We start from the raw sequence: 23,636 nt of genomic DNA, 5'->3' as shown, positions 1-23,636 counted from the left end.
TCAGTCTCTGTTTGCAGAGTGCGGGCACGTATTCTATACTGGCACAGAATCAGTCTCTGTTTGCAGAGTGCGGGCACGTATTCTATACTGGCACAGAATCAGTCTTTATTTGCAGAGTGCGGGCACGTATTCTATACTGGCACAGAATCAGTCTCTGCAGAGTGCGGGCACGTATTCTATACTGGCACAGAATCAGTCTCTATTTGCAGAGTGCGGGCACGTATTCTATACTGGCACAGAATCAGTCTTTATTTGCAGAGTGCGGGCACGTATTCTATACTGGCACAGAATCAGTCTCTGTTTGCAGAGTGCGGGCACGTATTCTATACTGGCACAGAATCAGTCTCTGTTTGCAGAGTGCGGGCACGTATTCTATACTGGCACAGAATCAGTCTCTGTTTGCAGAGTGCGGGCACGTATTCTATACTGGCACAGAATCAGTCTCTGTTTGCAGAGTGCGGGCACGTATTCTATACTGGCACAGAATCAGTCTCTGTTTGCAGAGTGCGGGCACGTATTCTATACTGGCACAGAATCAGTCTCTGTTTGCAGAGTGCGGGCACGTATTCTATACTGGCACAGAATCAGTCTCTGTTTGCAGAGTGCGGGCACGTATTCTATACTGGCACAGAATCAGTCTCTGTTTGCAGAGTGCGGGCACGTATTCTATACTGGCACAGAATCAGTCTCTGTTTGCAGAGTGCGGGCACGTATTCTATACTGGCACAGAATCAGTCTCTGTTTGCAGAGTGCGGGCACGTATTCTATACTGGCACAGAATCAGTCTCTATTTGCAGAGTGCGGGCACGTATTCTATACTGGCACAGAATCAGTCTCTATTTGCAGAGTGCGGGCACGTATTCTATACTGGCACAGAATCAGTCTCTATTTGCAGAGTGCGGGCACGTATTCTATACTGGCACAGAATCAGTCTCTGTTTGCAGAGTGTGGGCACGTATTCTATACTGGCACAGAATCAGTCTCTGTTTGCAGAGTGCGGGCACGTATTCTATACTAGCACAGAATCAGTCTCTATTTACAGAGTGTGGGCACGTATTCTATACTGGCACAGAATCAGTCTCTATTTGCAGAGTGCGGGCACGTATTCTATACTGGCACAGAATCAGTCTCTGTTTGCAGAGTGCGGGCACGTATTCTATACTGGCACAGAATCAGTCTCTGTTTGCAGAGTGCGGGCACGTATTCTATACTGGCACAGAATCAGTCTTTATTTGCAGAGTGCGGGCACGTATTCTATACTGGCACAGAATCAGTCTCTATTTGCAGAGTGCGGGCACTTATTCTATACTGGCACAGAATCAGTCTCTGTTTGCAGAGTGCGGGCACGTATTCTATACTAGCACAGAATCAGTCTCTATTTGCAGAGTGCGGGCACGTATTCTATACTGGCACAGAATCAGTCTCTGTTTGCAGAGTGCGGGCACGTATTCTATACTGGCACAGAATCAGTCTCTATTTACAGAGTGCGGGCACGTATTCTATACTGGCACAGAATCAGTCTCTGTTTGCAGAGTGCGGGCACGTATTCTATACTAGCACAGAATCAGTCTCTATTTGCAGAGTGCGGGCACGTATTCTATACTGGCACAGAATCAGTCTCTGTTTGCAGAGTGCGGGCACGTATTCTATACTGGCACAGAATCAGTCTTTATTTGCAGAGTGCGGGCACGTATTCTATACTGGCACAGAATCAGTCTTTATTTGCAGAGTGCGGGCACGTATTCTATACTGGCACAGAATCAGTCTCTATTTGCAGAGTACGGGCACGTATTCTATACTGGCACAGAATCAGTCTCTGTTTGCAGAGTGCGGGCACGTATTCTATACTGGCACAGAATCAGTCTCTGTTTGCAGAGTGCGGGCACGTATTCTATACTGGCACAGAATCAGTCTCTGTTTGCAGAGTGCGGGCACGTATTCTATACTAGCACAGAATCAGTCTCTGTTTGCAGAGTGCGGGCACGTATTCTATACTGGCACAGAATCAGTCTCTGTTTGCAGAGTGCGGGCACGTATTCTATACTGGCACAGAATCAGTCTCTGTTTGCAGAGTGCGGGCACGTATTCTATACTGGCACAGAATCAGTCTCTGTTTGCAGAGTGCGGGCACGTATTCTATACTGGCACAGAATCAGTCTCTGTTTGCAGAGTGCGGGCACGTATTCTATACTGGCACAGAATCAGTCTCTGTTTGCAGAGTGCGGGCACGTATTCTATACTGGCACAGAATCAGTCTCTGTTTGCAGAGTGCGGGCACGTATTCTATACTGGCACAGAATCAGTCTCTGTTTGCAGAGTGCGGGCACGTATTCTATACTGGCACAGAATCAGTCTCTGTTTGCAGAGTGCGGGCACGTATTCTATACTGGCACAGAATCAGTCTTTATTTGCAGAGTGCGGGCACGTATTCTATACTGGCACAGAATCAGTCTTTATTTGCAGAGTGCGGGCACGTATTCTATACTGGCACAGAATCAGTCTCTGTTTGCAGAGTGCGGGCACGTATTCTATACTGGCACAGAATCAGTCTCTGTTTGCAGAGTGCGGGCACGTATTCTATACTGGCACAGAATCAGTCTCTGTTTGCAGAGTGCGGGCACGTATTCTATACTGGCACAGAATCAGTCTCTATTTGCAGAGTGTGGGCACGTATTCTATACTGGCACAGAATCAGTCTCTATTTACAGAGTGTGGGCACGTATTCTATACTGGCACAGAATCAGTCTTTATTTGCAGAGTGCGGGCACGTATTCTATACTGGCACAGAATCAGTCTTTATTTGCAGAGTGCGGGCACGTATTCTATACTGGCACAGAATCAGTCTTTATTTGCAGAGTGCGGGCACGTATTCTATACTGGCACAGAATCAGTCTTTATTTGCAGAGTGCGGGCACGTATTCTATACTGGCACAGAATCAGTCTCTGTTTGCAGAGTGTGGGCACGTATTCTATACTGGCACAGAATCAGTCTCTGTTTGCAGAGTGCGGGCACGTATTCTATACTGGCACAGAATCAGTCTCTGTTTGCAGAGTGCGGGCACGTATTCTATACTGGCACAGAATCAGTCTTTATTTGCAGAGTGCGGGCACGTATTCTATACTGGCACAGAATCAGTCTCTGTTTGCAGAGTGCGGGCACGTATTCTATACTGGCACAGAATCAGTCTCTGTTTGCAGAGTGCGGGCACGTATTCTATACTGGCACAGAATCAGTCTCTGTTTGCAGAGTGCGGGCACGTATTCTATACTGGCACAGAATCAGTCTTTATTTGCAGAGTGCGGGCACGTATTCTATACTGGCACAGAATCAGTCTCTGTTTGCAGAGTGCGGGCACGTATTCTATACTGGCACAGAATCAGTCTCTGTTTGCAGAGTGCGGGCACGTATTCTATACTGGCACAGAATCAGTCTCTGTTTGCAGAGTGCGGGCACGTATTCTATACTGGCACAGAATCAGTCTCTGTTTGCAGAGTGCGGGCACGTATTCTATACTGGCACAGAATCAGTCTCTGTTTGCAGAGTGCGGGCACGTATTCTATACTGGCACAGAATCAGTCTATGTTTGCAGAGTGCGGGCACGTATTCTATACTGGCACAGAATCAGTCTCTGTTTGCAGAGTGCGGGCACGTATTCTATACTGGCACAGAATCAGTCTCTGTTTGCAGAGTGCGGGCACGTATTCTATACTGGCACAGAATCAGTCTCTGTTTGCAGAGTGCGGGCACGTATTCTATACTGGCACAGAATCAGTCTCTGTTTGCAGAGTGCGGGCACGTATTCTATACTGGCACAGAATCAGTCTCTATTTGCAGAGTGCGGGCACGTATTCTATACTGGCACAGAATCAGTCTCTGTTTGCAGAGTGCGGGCACGTATTCTATACTGGCACAGAATCAGTCTCTGTTTGCAGAGTGCGGGCACGTATTCTATACTGGCACAGAATCAGTCTCTGTTTGCAGAGTGCGGGCACGTATTCTATACTGGCACAGAATCAGTCTCTGTTTGCAGAGTGCGGGCACGTATTCTATACTGGCACAGAATCAGTCTCTATTTGCAGAGTGCGGGCACGTATTCTATACTGGCACAGAATCAGTCTCTGCAGAGTGCGGGCACGTATTCTATACTGGCACAGAATCAGTCTCTATTTGCAGAGTGCGGGCACTTATTCTATACTGGCACAGAATCAGTCTTTATTTGCAGAGTGCGGGCACGTATTCTATACTGGCACAGAATCAGTCTCTGTTTGCAGAGTGCGGGCACGTATTCTATACTGGCACAGAATCAGTCTCTGTTTGCAGAGTGCGGGCACGTATTCTATACTGGCACAGAATCAGTCTCTGTTTGCAGAGTGCGGGCACGTATTCTATACTGGCACAGAATCAGTCTCTGTTTGCAGAGTGTGGGCACGTATTCTATACTGGCACAGAATCAGTCTCTGTTTGCAGAGTGTGGGCACGTATTCTATACTGGCACAGAATCAGTCTCTGTTTGCAGAGTGCGGGCACGTATTCTATACTGGCACAGAATCAGTCTCTGTTTGCAGAGTGCGGGCACGTATTCTATACTGGCACAGAATCAGTCTTTATTTGCAGAGTGCGGGCACGTATTCTATACTGGCACAGAATCAGTCTTTATTTGCAGAGTGCGGGCACGTATTTCTATACTGGCACAGAATCAGTCTTTATTTGCAGAGTGCGGGCACGTATTCTATACTGGCACAGAATCAGTCTTTATTTGCAGAGTGCGGGCACGTATTCTATACTGGCACAGAATCAGTCTCTATTTGCAGAGTACGGGCACGTATTCTATACTGGCACAGAATCAGTCTCTGTTTGCAGAGTGCGGGCACGTATTCTATACTGGCACAGAATCAGTCTCTATTTACAGAGTGCGGGCACGTATTCTATACTGGCACAGAATCAGTCTCTGTTTGCAGAGTGCGGGCACGTATTCTATACTGGCACAGAATCAGTCTCTGTTTGCAGAGTGCGGGCACGTATTCTATACTGGCACAGAATCAGTCTCTATTTACAGAGTGCGGGCACGTATTCTATACTAGCACAGAATCAGTCTCTGTTTGCAGAGTGCGGGCACGTATTCTATACTGGCACAGAATCAGTCTCTGTTTGCAGAGTGCGGGCACGTATTCTATACTAGCACAGAATCAGTCTCTGTTTGCAGAGTGCGGGCACGTATTCTATACTGGCACAGAATCAGTCTCTGTTTGCAGAGTGCGGGCACGTATTCTATACTGGCACAGAATCAGTCTCTGTTTGCAGAGTGCGGGCACGTATTCTATACTAGCACAGAATCAGTCTCTGTTTGCAGAGTGCGGGCACGTATTCTATACTGGCACAGAATCAGTCTCTGTTTGCAGAGTGCGGGCACGTATTCTATACTGGCACAGAATCAGTCTCTGTTTGCAGAGTGCGGGCACGTATTCTATACTGGCACAGAATCAGTCTCTGTTTGCAGAGTGCGGGCACGTATTCTATACTGGCACAGAATCAGTCTCTGTTTGCAGAGTGCGGGCACGTATTCTATACTGGCACAGAATCAGTCTCTGTTTGCAGAGTGCGGGCACGTATTCTATACTGGCACAGAATCAGTCTTTATTTGCAGAGTGCGGGCACGTATTCTATACTGGCACAGAATCAGTCTCTGTTTGCAGAGTGCGGGCACGTATTCTATACTGGCACAGAATCAGTCTCTATTTACAGAGTGCGGGCACGTATTCTATACTGGCACAGAATCAGTCTTTATTTGCAGAGTGTGGGCACGTATTCTATACTGGCACAGAATCAGTCTCTGTTTGCAGAGTGCGGGCACGTATTCTATACTGGCACAGAATCAGTCTCTGTTTGCAGAGTGCGGGCACGTATTCTATACTGGCACAGAATCAGTCTCTGTTTGCAGAGTGCGGGCACGTATTCTATACTGGCACAGAATCAGTCTTTATTTGCAGAGTGCGGGCACGTATTCTATACTGGCACAGAATCAGTCTCTGTTTGCAGAGTGCGGGCACGTATTCTATACTGGCACAGAATCAGTCTTTATTTGCAGAGTGTGGGCACGTATTCTATACTGGCACAGAATCAGTCTCTGTTTGCAGAGTGCGGGCACGTATTCTATACTGGCACAGAATCAGTCTCTGTTTGCAGAGTGCGGGCACGTATTCTATACTGGCACAGAATCAGTCTCTGTTTGCAGAGTGCGGGCACGTATTCTATACTGGCACAGAATCAGTCTCTATTTGCAGAGTGTGGGCACGTATTCTATATGGCACAGAATCAGTCTCTATTTACAGAGTGTGGGCACGTATTCTATACTGGCACAGAATCAGTCTTTATTTGCAGAGTGCGGGCACGTATTCTATACTGGCACAGAATCAGTCTTTATTTGCAGAGTGCGGGCACGTATTCTATACTGGCACAGAATCAGTCTTTATTTGCAGAGTGCGGGCACGTATTCTATACTGGCACAGAATCAGTCTTTATTTGCAGAGTGCGGGCACGTATTCTATACTGGCACAGAATCAGTCTCTGTTTGCAGAGTGCGGGCACGTATTCTATACTGGCACAGAATCAGTCTCTGTTTGCAGAGTGCGGGCACGTATTCTATACTGGCACAGAATCAGTCTCTGTTTGCAGAGTGCGGGCACGTATTCTATACTGGCACAGAATCAGTCTCTGTTTGCAGAGTGCGGGCACGTATTCTATACTGGCACAGAATCAGTCTTTATTTGCAGAGTGCGGGCACGTATTCTATACTGGCACAGAATCAGTCTCTGTTTGCAGAGTGCGGGCACGTATTCTATACTGGCACAGAATCAGTCTCTGTTTGCAGAGTGCGGGCACGTATTCTATACTGGCACAGAATCAGTCTCTGTTTGCAGAGTGCGGGCACGTATTCTATACTGGCACAGAATCAGTCTCTATTTGCAGAGTGCGGGCACGTATTCTATACTGGCACAGAATCAGTCTCTGCAGAGTGCGGGCACGTATTCTATACTGGCACAGAATCAGTCTTTATTTGCAGAGTGCGGGCACGTATTCTATACTGGCACAGAATCAGTCTCTATTTGCAGAGTGCGGGCACTTATTCTATACTGGCACAGAATCAGTCTTTATTTGCAGAGTGCGGGCACGTATTCTATACTGGCACAGAATCAGTCTCTGTTTGCAGAGTGCGGGCACGTATTCTATACTGGCACAGAATCAGTCTCTGTTTGCAGAGTGCGGGCACGTATTCTATACTGGCACAGAATCAGTCTCTGTTTGCAGAGTGCGGGCACGTATTCTATACTGGCACAGAATCAGTCTCTGTTTGCAGAGTGCGGGCACGTATTCTATACTGGCACAGAATCAGTCTCTGTTTGCAGAGTGCGGGCACGTATTCTATACTGGCACAGAATCAGTCTCTGTTTGCAGAGTGCGGGCACGTATTCTATACTGGCACAGAATCAGTCTTTATTTGCAGAGTGCGGGCACGTATTCTATACTGGCACAGAATCAGTCTTTATTTACAGAGTGCGGGCACGTATTCTATACTGGCACAGAATCAGTCTCTGTTTGCAGAGTGCGGGCACGTATTCTATACTGGCACAGAATCAGTCTCTGTTTGCAGAGTGCGGGCACGTATTCTATACTGGCACAGAATCAGTCTCTGTTTGCAGAGTGCGGGCACGTATTCTATACTGGCACAGAATCAGTCTCTGTTTGCAGAGTGCGGGCACGTATTCTATACTGGCACAGAATCAGTCTCTGTTTGCAGAGTGCGGGCACGTATTCTATACTGGCACAGAATCAGTCTCTGTTTGCAGAGTGCGGGCACGTATTCTATACTGGCACAGAATCAGTCTCTGTTTGCAGAGTGCGGGCACGTATTCTATACTGGCACAGAATCAGTCTCTGTTTGCAGAGTGCGGGCACGTATTCTATACTGGCACAGAATCAGTCTCTGTTTGCAGAGTGTGGGCACGTATTCTATACTGGCACAGAATCAGTCTCTGTTTGCAGAGTGCGGGCACGTATTCTATACTGGCACAGAATCAGTCTCTGTTTGCAGAGTGCGGGCACGTATTCTATACTGGCACAGAATCAGTCTCTGTTTGCAGAGTGCAGGCACGTATTCTATACTGGCACAGAATCAGTCTTTATTTGCAGAGTGCGGGCACGTATTCTATACTGGCACAGAATCAGTCTCTATTTGCAGAGTGCGGGCACGTATTCTATACTGGCACAGAATCAGTCTCTATTTGCAGAGTGCGGGCACGTATTCTATACTGGCACAGAATCAGTCTCTATTTACAGAGTGCGGGCACGTATTCTATACTGGCACAGAATCAGTCTCTGTTTGCAGAGTGCGGGCACGTATTCTATACTGGCACAGAATCAGTCTCTGTTTGCAGAGTGCGGGCACGTATTCTATACTGGCACAGAATCAGTCTCTGTTTGCAGAGTGCGGGCACGTATTCTATACTGGCACAGAATCAGTCTCTGTTTGCAGAGTGCGGGCACTTATGCTATACTGGCACAGAATCAGTCTCTGTTTGCAGAGTGCGGGCACGTATTCTATACTGGCACAGAATCAGTCTCTGTTTGCAGAGTGCGGGCACGTATTCTATACTGGCACAGAATCAGTCTTTATTTGCAGAGTGCGGGCACGTATTCTATACTGGCACAGAATCAGTCTCTATTTGCAGAGTGCGGGTACGTATTCTATACTGGCACAGAATCAGTCTCTGTTTGCAGAGTGCGGGCACGTATTCTATACTGGCACAGAATCAGTCTCTGTTTGCAGAGTGCGGGCACGTATTCTATACTGGCACAGAATCAGTCTCTGTTTGCAGAGTGCGGGCACGTATTCTATACTGGCACAGAATCAGTCTTTATTTGCAGAGTGCGGGCACGTATTCTATACTGGCACAGAATCAGTCTCTGTTTGCAGAGTGCGGGCACGTATTCTATACTGGCACAGAATCAGTCTCTGTTTGCAGAGTGCGGGCACTTATGCTATACTGGCACAGAATCAGTCTCTGTTTGCAGAGTGCGGGCACGTATTCTATACTGGCACAGAATCAGTCTCTATTTGCAGAGTGCGGGCACGTATTCTATACTGGCACAGAATCAGTCTCTGTTTGCAGAGTGTGGGCACGTATTCTATACTGGCACAGAATCAGTCTCTGTTTGCAGAGTGCGGGCACGTATTCTATACTAGCACAGAATCAGTCTCTGTTTGCAGAGTGCGGGCACGTATTCTATACTGGCACAGAATCAGTCTCTGTTTGCAGAGTGCGGGCACGTATTCTATACTGGCACAGAATCAGTCTCTTTTTGCAGAGTGCGGGCACGTATTCTATACTGGCACAGAATCAGTCTCTGTTTGCAGAGTGCGGGCACGTATTCTATACTGGCACAGAATCAGTCTCTGTTTGCAGAGTGCGGGCACGTATTCTATACTGGCACAGAATCAGTCTCTGTTTGCAGAGTGCGGGCACGTATTCTATACTGGCACAGAATCAGTCTCTGTTTGCAGAGTGCGGGCACGTATTCTATACTGGCACAGAATCAGTCTCTGTTTGCAGAGTGCGGGCACGTATTCTATACTGGCACAGAATCAGTCTCTGTTTGCAGAGTGCGGGCACGTATTCTATACTGGCACAGAATCAGTCTCTGTTTGCAGAGTGCGGGCACGTATTCTATACTGGCCACAGAATCAGTCTCTGTTTGCAGAGTGCGGGCACGTATTCTATACTGGCACAGAATCAGTCTCTGTTTGCAGAGTGCGGGCACGTATTCTATACTGGCACAGAATCAGTCTCTGTTTGCAGAGTGCGGGCACGTATTCTATACTGGCACAGAATCAGTCTCTGTTTGCAGAGTGCGGGCACGTATTCTATACTGGCACAGAATCAGTCTCTGTTTACAGAGTGCGGGCACGTATTCTATACTGGCACAGAATCAGTCTCTGTTTGCAGAGTGCGGGCACGTATTCTATACTGGCACAGAATCAGTCTCTGTTTGCAGAGTGCGGGCACGTATTCTATACTGGCACAGAATCAGTCTCTGTTTGCAGAGTGCGGGCACGTATTCTATACTGGCACAGAATCAGTCTCTGTTTGCAGAGTCGGGCACGTATTCTATACTGGCACAGAATCAGTCTCTATTTGCAGAGTGCGGGCACGTATTCTATACTGGCACAGAATCAGTCTCTATTTACAGAGTGCGGGCACGTATTCTATACTGGCACAGAATCAGTCTCTATTTACAGAGTGCGGGCACGTATTCTATACTGGCACAGAATCAGTCTTTGTTTGCAGAGTGCGGGCACTTATGCTATACTGGCACAGAATCAGTCTCTGTTTGCAGAGTGCGGGCACGTATTCTATACTGGCACAGAATCAGTCTCTATTTACAGAGTGCGGGCACGTATTCTATACTGGCACAGAATCAGTCTCTATTTACAGAGTGCGGGCACGTATTCTATACTGGCACAGAATCAGTCTTTGTTTGCAGAGTGCGGGCACTTATGCTATACTGGCACAGAATCAGTCTCTGTTTGCAGAGTGCGGGCACGTATTCTATACTGGCACAGAATCAGTCTTTGTTTGCAGAGTGCGGGCACTTATGCTATACTGGCACAGAATCAGTCTCTGTTTGCAGAGTGCGGGCACGTATTCTATACTGGCACAGAATCAGTCTCTATTTGCAGAGTGCGGGCACGTATTCTATACTGGCACAGAATCAGTCTCTGTTTGCAGAGTGCGGGCACGTATTCTATACTGGCACAGAATCAGTCTCTGTTTGCAGAGTGCGGGCACGTATTCTATACTGGCACAGAATCAGTCTCTGTTTGCAGAGTGTGGGCACGTATTCTATACTGGCACAGAATCAGTCTCTGTTTGCAGAGTGCGGGCACGTATTCTATACTGGCACAGAATCAGTCTCTGTTTGCAGAGTGCGGGCACGTATTCTATACTGGCACAGAATCAGTCTCTGTTTGCAGAGTGCGGGCACGTATTCTATACTGGCACAGAATCAGTCTCTGTTTGCAGAGTGCGGGCACGTATTCTATACTGGCACAGAATCAGTCTCTGTTTGCAGAGTGCGGGCACGTATTCTATACTGGCACAGAATCAGTCTCTGTTTGCAGAGTGCGGGCACGTATTCTATACTGGCACAGAATCAGTCTCTGTTTGCAGAGTGCGGGCACGTATTCTATACTGGCACAGAATCAGTCTCTGTTTGCAGAGTGCGGGCACGTATTCTATACTGGCACAGAATCAGTCTCTGTTTGCAGAGTGCGGGCACGTATTCTATACTGGCACAGAATCAGTCTCTGTTTGCAGAGTGCGGGCACGTATTCTATACTGGCACAGAATCAGTCTCTGTTTGCAGAGTGCGGGCACGTATTCTATACTGGCACAGAATCAGTCTCTGTTTGCAGAGTGCGGGCACGTATTCTATACTGGCACAGAATCAGTCTTTATTTGCAGAGTGCGGGCACGTATTCTATACTGGCACAGAATCAGTCTCTGTTTGCAGAGTGCGGGCACGTATTCTATACTGGCACAGAATCAGTCTCTGTTTGCAGAGTGCGGGCACGTATTCTATACTGGCACAGAATCAGTCTCTGTTTGCAGAGTGCGGGCACTTATGCTATACTGGCACAGAATCAGTCTCTGTTTGCAGAGTGCGGGCACGTATTCTATACTGGCACAGAATCAGTCTCTGTTTGCAGAGTGCGGGCACGTATTCTATACTGGCACAGAATCAGTCTCTGTTTGCAGAGTGCGGGCACTTATGCTATACTGGCACAGAATCAGTCTCTGTTTGCAGAGTGCGGGCACGTATTCTATACTGGCACAGAATCAGTCTCTGTTTGCAGAGTGCGGGCACGTATTCTATACTGGCACAGAATCAGTCTCTGTTTGCAGAGTGCGGGCACGTATTCTATACTGGCACAGAATCAGTCTCTGCAGAGTGCGGGTACGTATTCTATACTGGCACAGAATCGGTCTCTGTTTGCAAAGTGCGGGTACATATTCTATACTGGCACAGAATCAGTCTCTGCAGAGTGCGGGTACGTATTCTATACTGGCACAGAATCGGTCTCTGTTTGCAAAGTGCGGGTACATATTCTATACTGGCACAGAACCGGTCTCTGTTTGCAGAGTGCGGGCACGTATTCTATACTGGCACAGAATCAATCTCTGTTTTGGATTTTTTTATTAAAAAAACATTTTTTTTGTACTAATGCAATACTTTACCTGGATTTCTTATTGGTTTGGCTGGCAACAGGCAACAGGTACCTGTGTCTTACACACATTCAGAGAGTCCCATATACAGGATCTCCCTCAGTTTCCTGTCTGCAGTTTTAATTGAAATATATTTGCCATTTGGAAAGAAATATTGTAAATATCATATTAAGGAACTAGTCGTCCCTGGTACTGTTACTTGCAGTCTCTAGGGTGTTGAAACACTGATCTATGAATGCCACTGTGGTAAAATCAGTGCAAAAACACTGCTGTGTGTGTTATGTATAGTCACCATGGTAAAAACACTGCTGTGTGTGTTATGTATAGTCACTATGGTAAAATCAGTGTGTTTTACTGAGAACCATATTGTGCAAAAACACTGCTGTGATAGATAAAATCATTAGTGTGTGTTCCTGGCAGCCACGGGGATAAAGTCACTGCTCAGTTGCAAATAATCAGTATTGTGAGACCTAAGGTAAAGCTATATGTGCAGTGTGGCCCCACCCATCGCCAGTGCTGAGCAATATCACATGATTACTACATGAATCATTTAAATAACATTTCTTCACATTATTTTTATTGGTTTAGTTTACAAACAGGAAAAAAAAACTTGCTGTCTGGTTTAAGGTTAGAGGATATTAATAAGCCCTTCACAGTCTATAACATATTTAATAAGCAGATCCTTCACAGCTTTAGACTTGGTTAGTTATTCTCCCGGGTATAAATGTATATAAAATAATTGTGACAGATGTACTTAGTGGACACAGTCTCAGCACTTAAAGTCTTTTTAAATTTGACCTCAGATAAACCCAGGACACTGTGTGGAAAATCCCTCTTTTGTATTCCTTGGCAGCGCTTGTATTAAAAAAATCCCCCTTTCAATAATGCTTTCTTAATAAATACGTCCATTTAACAAATAAAAAACAGTAGTTAAAGGGATTTTTATTATTACATTAATATTTAAGTGTGACTATGTGTTTAACTCCTCCAGAGACAGTTCATGTCAGTTAGAGAGCATTGATGCTCTACTGGGAGGTTGCTGAACAAATCTGCTGAGCCAATGACAAGTGACATATGTACATATCCACCAACCAGCTAGCTCCAAGTAGTGCATTGCTGCTCCTGAGGCTATCAATGTATGCTTTTCAACAAAGGATATCAAGATAACAAAGTACCTTTGTATAATTTAATTCAATTTACAAGTTTTTTAAAACGGTGTGCTCTGTCTGAACCATGAAAGTTTAGTTTTGACTTTTTTATCCCTTTAATGTATTAAAAGATTATCAGCCAGTTAATAGGTTTGAGGAACCTTGGCTACGTTTTGTTTCCACTGCAATAAACAAATGATAAGTCGCACAACAGCCCTTTGTAAGTAAATAGCATTTTAACTTACACTTTTCTATTTCAGCAGTTACCAAAATTCTCGTTACTTGTCTTCATATTTATCATTTTGTGGTGCTCAATAAAATAACATTTAGGGACTAAAAGATTATTATCATGGGACTTGGTTGTTTCTATAAATGGTTTACAATATTTCCAGCAAGATTTCCTACCTTTATAAAGTTTTGATCCCCAAGTGCCTGAAAGGAATTTTAGACCTTTAAAGGGACAGTTAACAGCTTGAGATGTTTTTTATAAAATGTTTAGTTATGCATAAATGTGTCGCCTTATGTGAATTGGCTGTGAAAATTGAGGATTTTCTAATTCTCAGAACTTGAAATGCACCCTGATGACTTCCCAAGGCTTACTCGGATACAATGCATTTTATGCTAACATTAATTTATAGAATAACATTAGCCTTGTTGTCTGCAGACTTAAAGGGACAGTATACTCCAGTTTTCATATAACTGCATGTAACAGACACTACTATAAAGAAGAATAAGCACAGATACTTACATAAAATACAGTATAAAACTTTTTTTAACCTTACTTAGAAGTTCCCAGTTTAGCTCTGTTGATAAGGTTGGGCTGGGACATTCATTGAAAGGGGCTGAGAAATCACGAAGAGCAGAACCCCCTTCCCTGCATAGGAAAAGATCAGTTACACAAACAGGAGCCAGCGGGAGTCTGTAGACTTGGGTCTACATCTGATACTTTGGGGCTTGGTTAGGATTCTAAAAATCAGCACAAAATAAGCAAAACTATAAATTTTTACAAAAACACTCCCTGATTTGCTATATAAATGGATGATATACAAAACATTTATGCAAAGGAAAAGCTAGTGTACAATGTCCCTTTAACCAGATTTGACTCCTCCAAATGAGGCAAATGGTAGATGGAATTTAGCTATTGGAAAATAAATTGCAGTTAAAAGGTTATTAGTTTGTTTTAAAAATGTTTAGACTTGACTGATATGATGTTCCTTTAAAGGGACAATCTACTCCAGAATTTTTATTGTTTAAAAAGATAATCCCTTTATTACCCATTCTCCAGTTTTGCATAACCAACACAGTTATATTAATACACTTTTTACCTCTGTGATTACCTTGAATCTAAGCCTCTGCAGACTGCCCCCTTAAGCTCAGTTCTTTTTACAGACTTGCATTTTAGCCAATCAGTGCAGACTCATAAATAACTCCACGTGAGTGAGCACAATGTTATCTATATGGCACACATGAACTAGCGCTGTCTAACTGTGAAAAACTGTAAAATTCACTATGACAAGAGGTGGCCTTCAAAGGCTTAGAAATTAGCATATGAGCCTACCAAGGTTTAGCTTTCAGTAAAGAATACCAGGAGAAAAAAACATGATAAAAGTAAATTGGAAAGATGTTTAAAAATAACATGCCCTATCTGAATCATGAAAGTTTAATTTTTACTAGACTGTCCCTTTAAGTCCACATTGGGCCTATTTATTTTGCAAATTCACTACATTGTTACTAACAGTCAACCTAATGTGCACACTTTTCATAAGGGGCCCAATTCTCTAAAGCTCTTTGGTCTGGTTAGATTCTAAAAGATACCTTGTCAGTGTTACAAGTCCCTGCAGGGATTGTTTACATTGTTGTGTGCGCTTTTGGGAATAGAGTGGGGTGAGCTTTTGGGAATAGAGTTTCCAACTGTCAGAGAAATGTCAGGTGTCGGATAAGCGCAGAAAAATATGTAGAAAATGAAAACTATTAGCAGCCAGAAATTATTATAGAATTAGCGGCTTATTCTTAGAATGGGTAATCATTAAAAATAATACACAGCCATGGCCAAAAATATTGGCACTCCTGCATTTTTGTCAGGTAATGTACCGCTTCGCCCAGAAAATTGTTGCAATTACAAATATTTAGGCATTCTCGTGTTTATTTATTTTGTTTGTATTGGAATGGCACAAAAAAGTGCAGAAAAAAGCCAAATCTGACACACTCCACGCAAAAAACTCCAAAAATGGAATTGACAAAATTATTGGCACCCTCAATTTAATATTTGGTAGCACACCCCTTGGAAAAAAAAATAACTGAAATCAATTGCTTCCTGTAACCAGCAATGAGTTTCTTACATCTCTCTACTGGAATTTTGGACCACTCTTCTTTCACCAACTGCTCCAGGTCTCTCAGATTGGAAGGGTTCCATTTACCATCTGCTGTTTTGAGATCTCTCCACAGGTGCTCTGTGGGACTGACATCTGAACTCATTGCTGGTCAGTTCAGTACTCTCGAGAGCTTTGTCTTAAACCATTTCTGGGTGCTTTTTAAAGTGTGTTTTGAGTCATTGTCCTGCTGTAAGACCCACGACCTCTGACGGAGACCCAACTTTCTGACACTGGGCCCTACATTGCACCACAGAATTCTCTGGTAGTCTTCAGATTTCATAATGCCATGCACACAGTCAACACATCCAGTGCCTGAAGCAGCAAAACAACCCCAAAACATCAGTGAACCTCCACCATGTTTGACTGTAGGGACTGTATTCTTTTCTTTAAAAGTCTCATATTTTTCTGAAACCAGTAGAATGATGGACTTTACCAAAAAGCTGTAATGTTGTTTCATCTGTCCACAGCACATTCTCCCAAAAGGATTTTGGCTTCTTCAGGTAAGTTTCGTCAAACTCCAATCTGCCTTTTTTATGTTTCTGTGTCAGCAGTGGGGTCCTTCTGGGTCTCCTACCATAACGTCCCTTTTCATTCAGATGGCGACCTATAGTGCGAGCGGACACATTTTGTACCCTGTGTCTGAAGGTCAGCTTGCCTGAAGTTGATCGAGGTTCTTTACCCAACATTCGAACAATCCTTCGTTACTATCTTTGATCATTTTTTCTCTTTTGTCTACGTCCAGGGAGATTAGCTACAGTGCCATGGGCTGTAAACTTCTTGACAATGTTGCGCACAGTGGACACAGGAACATTAGGATCTCTGGAGATGGACTTGTAACCTTGAGATTTTTCATGGTTTTTCCACAATTGTTCTCAAGTCCTCAGACAATTCTTTGCTGCTCTTTCTCTTCTCCATGCTCAGTGTGGCACACAGAGACACACAACAGAAAGGTTGAGTCACTTTTTCACCATATTAACTGGTTGCTGGTGTGATTTCTATATTATCAGCACCTGTTAATTGATATAGGTGAGTTTAATTACAAATTATAGGAGCATCACAAACTTGGAATGCAATTATTTCTTACAATTTTGAGAAGGTGCCAATCATTTTGTCCAGTCCATTTTTGGAGTTTTGCGTAGAATGTGTCAGATGTGGCTTTTTTCTCTCCACTTTTTTGTGTCATATACAAACAAACAAAATAAATAAACATGAGAATGCCTAAATATTTGTAATTGCAAACATTTTCTGGGCGAAGTGGTGCATTATCCAACAGAAATGCAGGGGTGCCAATATTTTCGGTCATGACTGTACATCTTCTGCCTTGATATGTTTGCTTAATGCATTTTACACTTATGTTTTATATTCAGATCATTTTCTTTTCCCTTTTTTTTCCTTTCCAAAATACGTTATTAACTGATTCATAACTTAAAAATGCGTGTCTGGCAATTTCTGTATATTATTTATTTCAAATAATGTGTAACAGCATAAAGAATAAATGTTGTATTACTATATGTGAGTGATGTTAAAGTGAAGGTCAATTTTGACGAATTAGTGCCCTGTTTTTAATAATCCTTTTATAAACAAGGGCACTTTAATTCATCAAAATTGACATTTCAAGCGTTTTATTTTAATCCAAAATGACGAATCTGGCTTCATCCAATCACAGCGTTCCCTCAGGCCATGATCCCCCCCCCCCCCAGGTGAAACGCAGTGATTGGAGGAAGCCGGATTCGTCATTTCTGACGTAAGCAGAGGCTTCCGACGGCCGGGGGAATCGCTGGAGCAGCTTTTAGGATTAAAAGGAAAGTTTTTGAAGAAAACGCTTGAAATGTCAATTTTGAGGAATTAAAGTGCCCTTGTTTTTAATAGGATTATTTCAAAACTGGGCACTAATTTGTCAAAATTGACCTTGACTTTAACTCCATTTTTTTATTTTATAATCATAATTTTATAAACAAACAACGTGTATTTAACATCATTATTCCATATTAATCAGTTTATTTGTGTGTTTTAATTAGGGTTATATAATGTCTCTAATTTTTACATAAGCTCAGCATGACAGACATTCCTCATGCTCCCTTGATAAATAATTAAAAATTAAAGCTTTGACATTTTTTAATATTTAAGTGCATTTGTATAATGAATTAGTTACAGGGTGTTAATTATATATTGTACATTGTGGTAACTAGTTACAGTGTCTTGAGTATAAGCCAGAAAAAAAGAAATGAAATCGGAAAACATATCTAATATATTTGCCAAACACTGACTTTAGAAGAGTGCTGGCGTGTGGCTCTTTAGAGTGCAGATTTATTATCTTACTATCACGCTGCCTGCCCTTCATGTGTCCTTGCAGAGGAACTGGCAGTATTGAGCTGTAAAATGCAGAGGGGTGCTAAGGTTTGCTAATCTCCTGCTTACAAACAAGGTGCTAATGAAAACTGTCTGTTTCTGCAGGTGTGGACGACGGAGAAGACATCCCACGAGAAATGCTTGTAGGGATTTATGAGCGAATTCGCAAACGGGAACTCAAGACGAATGAAGATCATGTCTCTCAAGTACAGAAGGTTGAGAAACTTATAGTAGGCAAGAAACCGGTAAGCTGTTTAAAGTCTCTGTCTAATTTTGATACTTTATAAAATAGATTTAGATACCGCAATGTTAGTGCTTACCGTAAATACACTATTTTAAGAGTACAGATCAGATTTTGTCTTGAAAATACAGTTATATGGATATTGTTAGCAATAGAAATATAATTTTAAAGTAACATAAAATATATAATTTTTCCTAGCTATAAAGTAGCAGCACTTAAACAAAACCTTATACCAAACCACTAGTTTAGTTTTTTCTAAAATTATTCCTTAAAGTTAATGTAAATTTTCATGAATTAGTGCCCGTTTTTTAAAAATCCTATTAACAACCGGAGCATTTTCATTCATGAAAGTTTACATTGCAGTGTATTTTTACAAATACCTTTCTCTTCATTCACTTTAACTTTTAAAGGCCGTACTTTATATTTCTTAAAAAGGAAGAGTAACAAAATGTCAGTAAATAAAAAACAGGATCAGACATAAAAAAGAAACAAAAAAGTTTTAAGGGGTTAAGGGTTTAAAGTTCATATCAGTAGCTGCTCTGGTTAAACACTAGAAAAGTCGAGATATTACATGCTTAATTCATTAGAGCATGTCATTTTAAGATTATCGACCCTGCACTACTATGTGTTTAAACCCTGGGGTTAAACACACAGTAGAAAGTACCGCTTGGCTGCAGAGAACTGCTGGTTCTGAGCAAAACCGTGGCTGATCCAATCAGCAGCGCTAGTTACACAGTCGTACGAGTAGCACTGCTGATTTGATTAGCTTGGGACAAGCAGTGCTTACTCTGTCTAACACCGTTATTGTAGGTTTTTTTTGCTTTTTGATAGTTCTCAGGAATTCTTCCCCATTTTACCATTTTTTTTTCTCTTTTTTAACCTCCTGACCAACTACCCAAACAGTTCAAGTTCCCCACGTACAACCATTAGTCTCACATACGTTTATATACAGGCAGCACTTATTTTACACAGATAATAACAACTGTATATGTCACTGACAGTATGCACCCAAAATTAGATCATACGAAAACTACATTATTGCGCTTTATGTAATAAGTTACATTAAAAAACTTAATTAAATGAAACTGTGTGAGAGTCAATTAAAGGGATATGAAAGCCAAATTTAATCAACTTTCCAATTTACGTCTTATACCGAAATGTACTTTATTCTCTTGGTTGAAGAATCAGCAATGCGCTACTGGGATCTTGCTGAACACATCAAGTGAGCCAATAACATAAGGGATATATGTGCAGCCACCAATCAGCAGCTCCTAAACCCACCTAGGTATCCTTTTCAACAAAGGATACTAAGAGAACAAAACAAATGAGATCATAGAAGTAAATTGGAAAGTTGTTTATAATCATATGCTCTGTCTGAATCATGAAAAAAAGGGAGTTTCCTGTCCCTTTAAGAGAATTTTTACACAGGACTTGAAGAGACTTTCCAATATTTTACAATGTGGAAACTTGTGTAGCAAATCCATTTTAGAATGTGTGACAAAAATCCTGAAAATGTATTTCAGAGCTTTAAATATAATTGAATTAAAATATTTTTGTTAATTTTAAGAGGGGCCTGGAAGGTCACTTATATAAGCAGGTTCATATTACACTTAATTATTTATTGTTTGCAACAGCTTGTCTTTTTATCTGAGATATATATATATATACACACACCCCGCTCACACAGCGGGTTAGGGACCGGAGCTGTAAAGTGAAAACCGCCTTAAAATGAAACAAGGCAGTTTTAGCTTTTTTTTCACTTACCAGTGTGGTTTAAAAACTTGAAAACATGTTTGAACTAACTTATATTAGGGGTGCAATAGCGCTACGTTTAGTTTAACATTAACACAGCACAGTATTCAATAAATACTGTACCTGTAAAATAGTGACAATGACTGTAGTAAAATTTGCCAGACTATAGCACTGAGACACAGATTGCACTGCGCATAACAAAATGGTGCCAGTCACTTTTCTCGCAATTTCACAAAGATTACAGCACTGTTTCAAAATCCTTGGAGGTTGAACTTCAGCTCCACAAAGCGCTGTATTAGCGAAGCGCTGTAAAGTGAGGTATACATATGTATATGTATGTGTGTGTATATGTATATGTAAATGTATATATGTATATATATGTATATATATATATATATATATATATATACACACACATACTGTATATATGTATAATACACACACAGTGGCAGCAGTGTAATACTTTGCAATACTGTAACATTAAGCGATCCAAAGCACAAATTAATTGCACATAAGTTAATTTAAGCTAACATTAAAAAAAAAAAAAAATTAGTTATATTTTGTCTTGAATTTTAGTCGGGTTATACGCCCATTAAATGGTGAGAACACTGAAAACTATAAAGATATAGAAATAAAACACTTTATCCAAACTGCTTGGAACCAGGAAAGATTTGGATTTTGAAATATTTACATCTTTAAAATAGGACAGTTTGGAGGGGATGGAACCAAATATAAACAATATTTTATGCCATTTAGTCAATAATTATTTTTCTAATTTTTAATACATTTGTATACATAGTACCCTCAGAAAGATAATACAGTATTGTAAACATAAAGATTATATTTGTTGTTTTAATAAATATAGGCTATTATTTGCATTTTAAAACACAAAAAACGATCCAGAGACACAGACAGACAAGATTTTCAGAATGTTTGGATTTTGGAATTCTGTATTTGGTCATTTGTACCTGTGCATGTGTATGTGTGTATATATGTGTAGATGTGTAGATATATATTTTGTATATATATAGTGTGTATGTATATATATATATATATATATATATATATTATATGCACCCCAATATTAATACATACAAGAAATATGTACACATTTAAATGTATAGCTTTATATTTGTGCTTATATTTATAAATCTTATGTTAGTATATATGTGTTTATGTTAAGCTTTTTAATGTTTAACAAAACTTTATTTCATATTTTAACTTACTGTGCACGTTAGTCAAGGGAGAAAATGCTTGATCTAGGAAAAGGAAAAATGTTTGCTGCACTCAATCCAAAGAAGTCTTTATTAAATCATAAGAGAAAAATCACACGGAGGAAGACACGCCCATCTTACGCTCATAGATTTACAACCAAGCCTCTATTTGAGTAAGAAGCAGCCAATCACAGAATTAAAAAAAAATTATACTTAAGCAAAACAAAATAGAGTTGCAGCTCTCGCCATAATGTAGCTCTAAAGAGAAATGTTTACAAAAGTATCTGTAACATTTCATAGCTATACATAGAAAACTGATATTATAATAACCATTGTCGTTAAAATCAATAAGGACTCACAAGAAATATATAACAAGGAAACATGCAATTAATGTAGTTACATTTAAAGGGACAGTCTAGTCAAAATTAAACTTTCATGATTCAGATAGGGCATGCATTTTTAAACGTTCCAATTCACTTTTATTATCAAATTGCTTTGTTCTCGTGGAATTCTAGTTGAAAGGTAAACCTAGGTAGGCTCATATGCTAATTTTGAAGTTCTTGAAGGCCGCCCCTTATCTCAGTACATTTGACAGTTTTTCACAGATAGAGGGCATTAGTTCATGTGTGCCCTATACAGTAGATAACATTGTGCTCACGCCAGTTGAGTTACTTATGAGAGGGCACTGACTGGCTAAAATTTTATTTTCAAAAGAACTGAAATAAGGGGGCAGTCTGCATAGGCTTAGATACAAGGTAATCACAGAGGTAAAAAGTGTATTATATAACAGTGTTAGTTGTGGCAAAACTGGAGAATGGGTAATAAAGGGATTATCTATCCTTTTAAAAAATAAAAATTCTGGCATAGCCTGTCCCTTTAATGCAACCATCTTTTGTTTTGCTTTATTATAATTTTGTTTTAAATTTCTGTGATTGGCTTCTTCTTATTCAAATAGAAGCTTGGTTGTAAATGTTGTTATCTATGAGTAAGCGCTGGTAACAGGTGCGAAACGCGTAAGATGGGGCTGTCTTCCTCCATGTGATTTTACTCTTATGATTTAATAAAGTCTTCTTTGGATTTAATCGAGTACAGCAACCATTCTTCCTTCTCCTATGCCTTTTGGGTCCAGTTCCAGCTCACCAGGCTGCCCCGCTCTCATGTGACAAGTGACCAGACACTTTATGCAGTGAATTTCGCTTTAGCCTATGGACTCTGAACCAGCGTTTATTGTATGCTAAGAAGATGCTTGATCCACTTTAGTGGTACCAAACCATGTTTCTAGGGGAGTACCGGCTACATATATTTAGTGTAGGGCCTCAGCACTAGCTGTTAAAACCACAGGATGTTACCATCCTTCTGAACATACATTAGCTCCATAAGCTTTTCTGCTTTATTTGTTTTGCTAATAAAAATACTTTTTTTTTGCTATCAAATAACTGAGACTTTGATCCCATTCCCTACTCAAATCCAGTTCATTCTGTTTAAAAAAAAATGCACAAGGCAGCAAAATGTCCTTGATTTTTACTACTGTTTTCAATAAATACTCCACATCTTTTTATGTTGTTTGAAAAGAACATTTAGTTATTTTTAGTTATATGTCTTACATTCCTAAAATGTAAAATTTAAAGGGACATGAAACCCCTTTTTTTCCTTCATTTTAAACTACTTTGTAAATTCTATTTTCTAATTTCTTCATTGCTTCATAATCTTGATATCCTTTGCTGAACAGCATATCTAGATAGGCACAGTAGCTGCTGATTGGTGGCTGCACATATATGCCTTGTGTGATTGGCTCACCCATGTGCATTGCTATTTCTTCAACAAAGGATATATAAAGATTGAAGCAAACAAGATAATAGAAGTAAATTGGAATGTTGTTTAAAATTGTATTCTCTAACTGAATCATGAAAAATCATGAAAAATTTGGGGTTCAATGTCCCTTTAAATGCTGTCATATGTATTGCTTAAAGGGACATATATGATTTAGAAATGCCTGATTTATTATTCCTCTTTCTGGGAGGAAAAATGAAATGGCTGCTCTGTTTCATGAAATCCAAGATCTAGTTCTAATCTCTAACTGCACTTTACCGCACTTTTCACCAAAACTGGGTTCCTTACTGTTTGTCACGCACCAATCATCCTGTGCTTTGGATTCCTGTGTTTGTAAAATACCAATGTTTTTTTTACTAAAAATAAACAGACCTCCCATTTTATAGAAAGCAAAGATCATAACATCTACAACCCTCTCAGGGAAATCTTATGAAATAAATGTAAGACC

The 23,636-nt window shown here is 41.5% G+C and overlaps 1 protein-coding gene across 1 annotated transcript in view; it reads left to right on the top strand.

Annotated features, from left to right (window-relative positions):
• The window catches only part of IQSEC1 (IQ motif and Sec7 domain ArfGEF 1), a 518,962-nt gene that overhangs the window by 422,579 nt on the left and 72,747 nt on the right, over positions 1 to 23,636 (top strand). The window contains 1 exon segment of the mRNA XM_053721050.1: positions 18,257 to 18,396. Coding sequence (XP_053577025.1) covers positions 18,257 to 18,396 — 140 coding nt within the window.

Source organism: Bombina bombina, chromosome 7, assembly GCF_027579735.1.
Source record: "Bombina bombina isolate aBomBom1 chromosome 7, aBomBom1.pri, whole genome shotgun sequence".
NCBI classification, from domain to species: domain Eukaryota; kingdom Metazoa; phylum Chordata; class Amphibia; order Anura; family Bombinatoridae; genus Bombina; species Bombina bombina.
The sequence above is the reverse complement of the archived record's forward strand: the minus strand, read 5'-3'. Positions and strand labels throughout refer to the sequence as shown.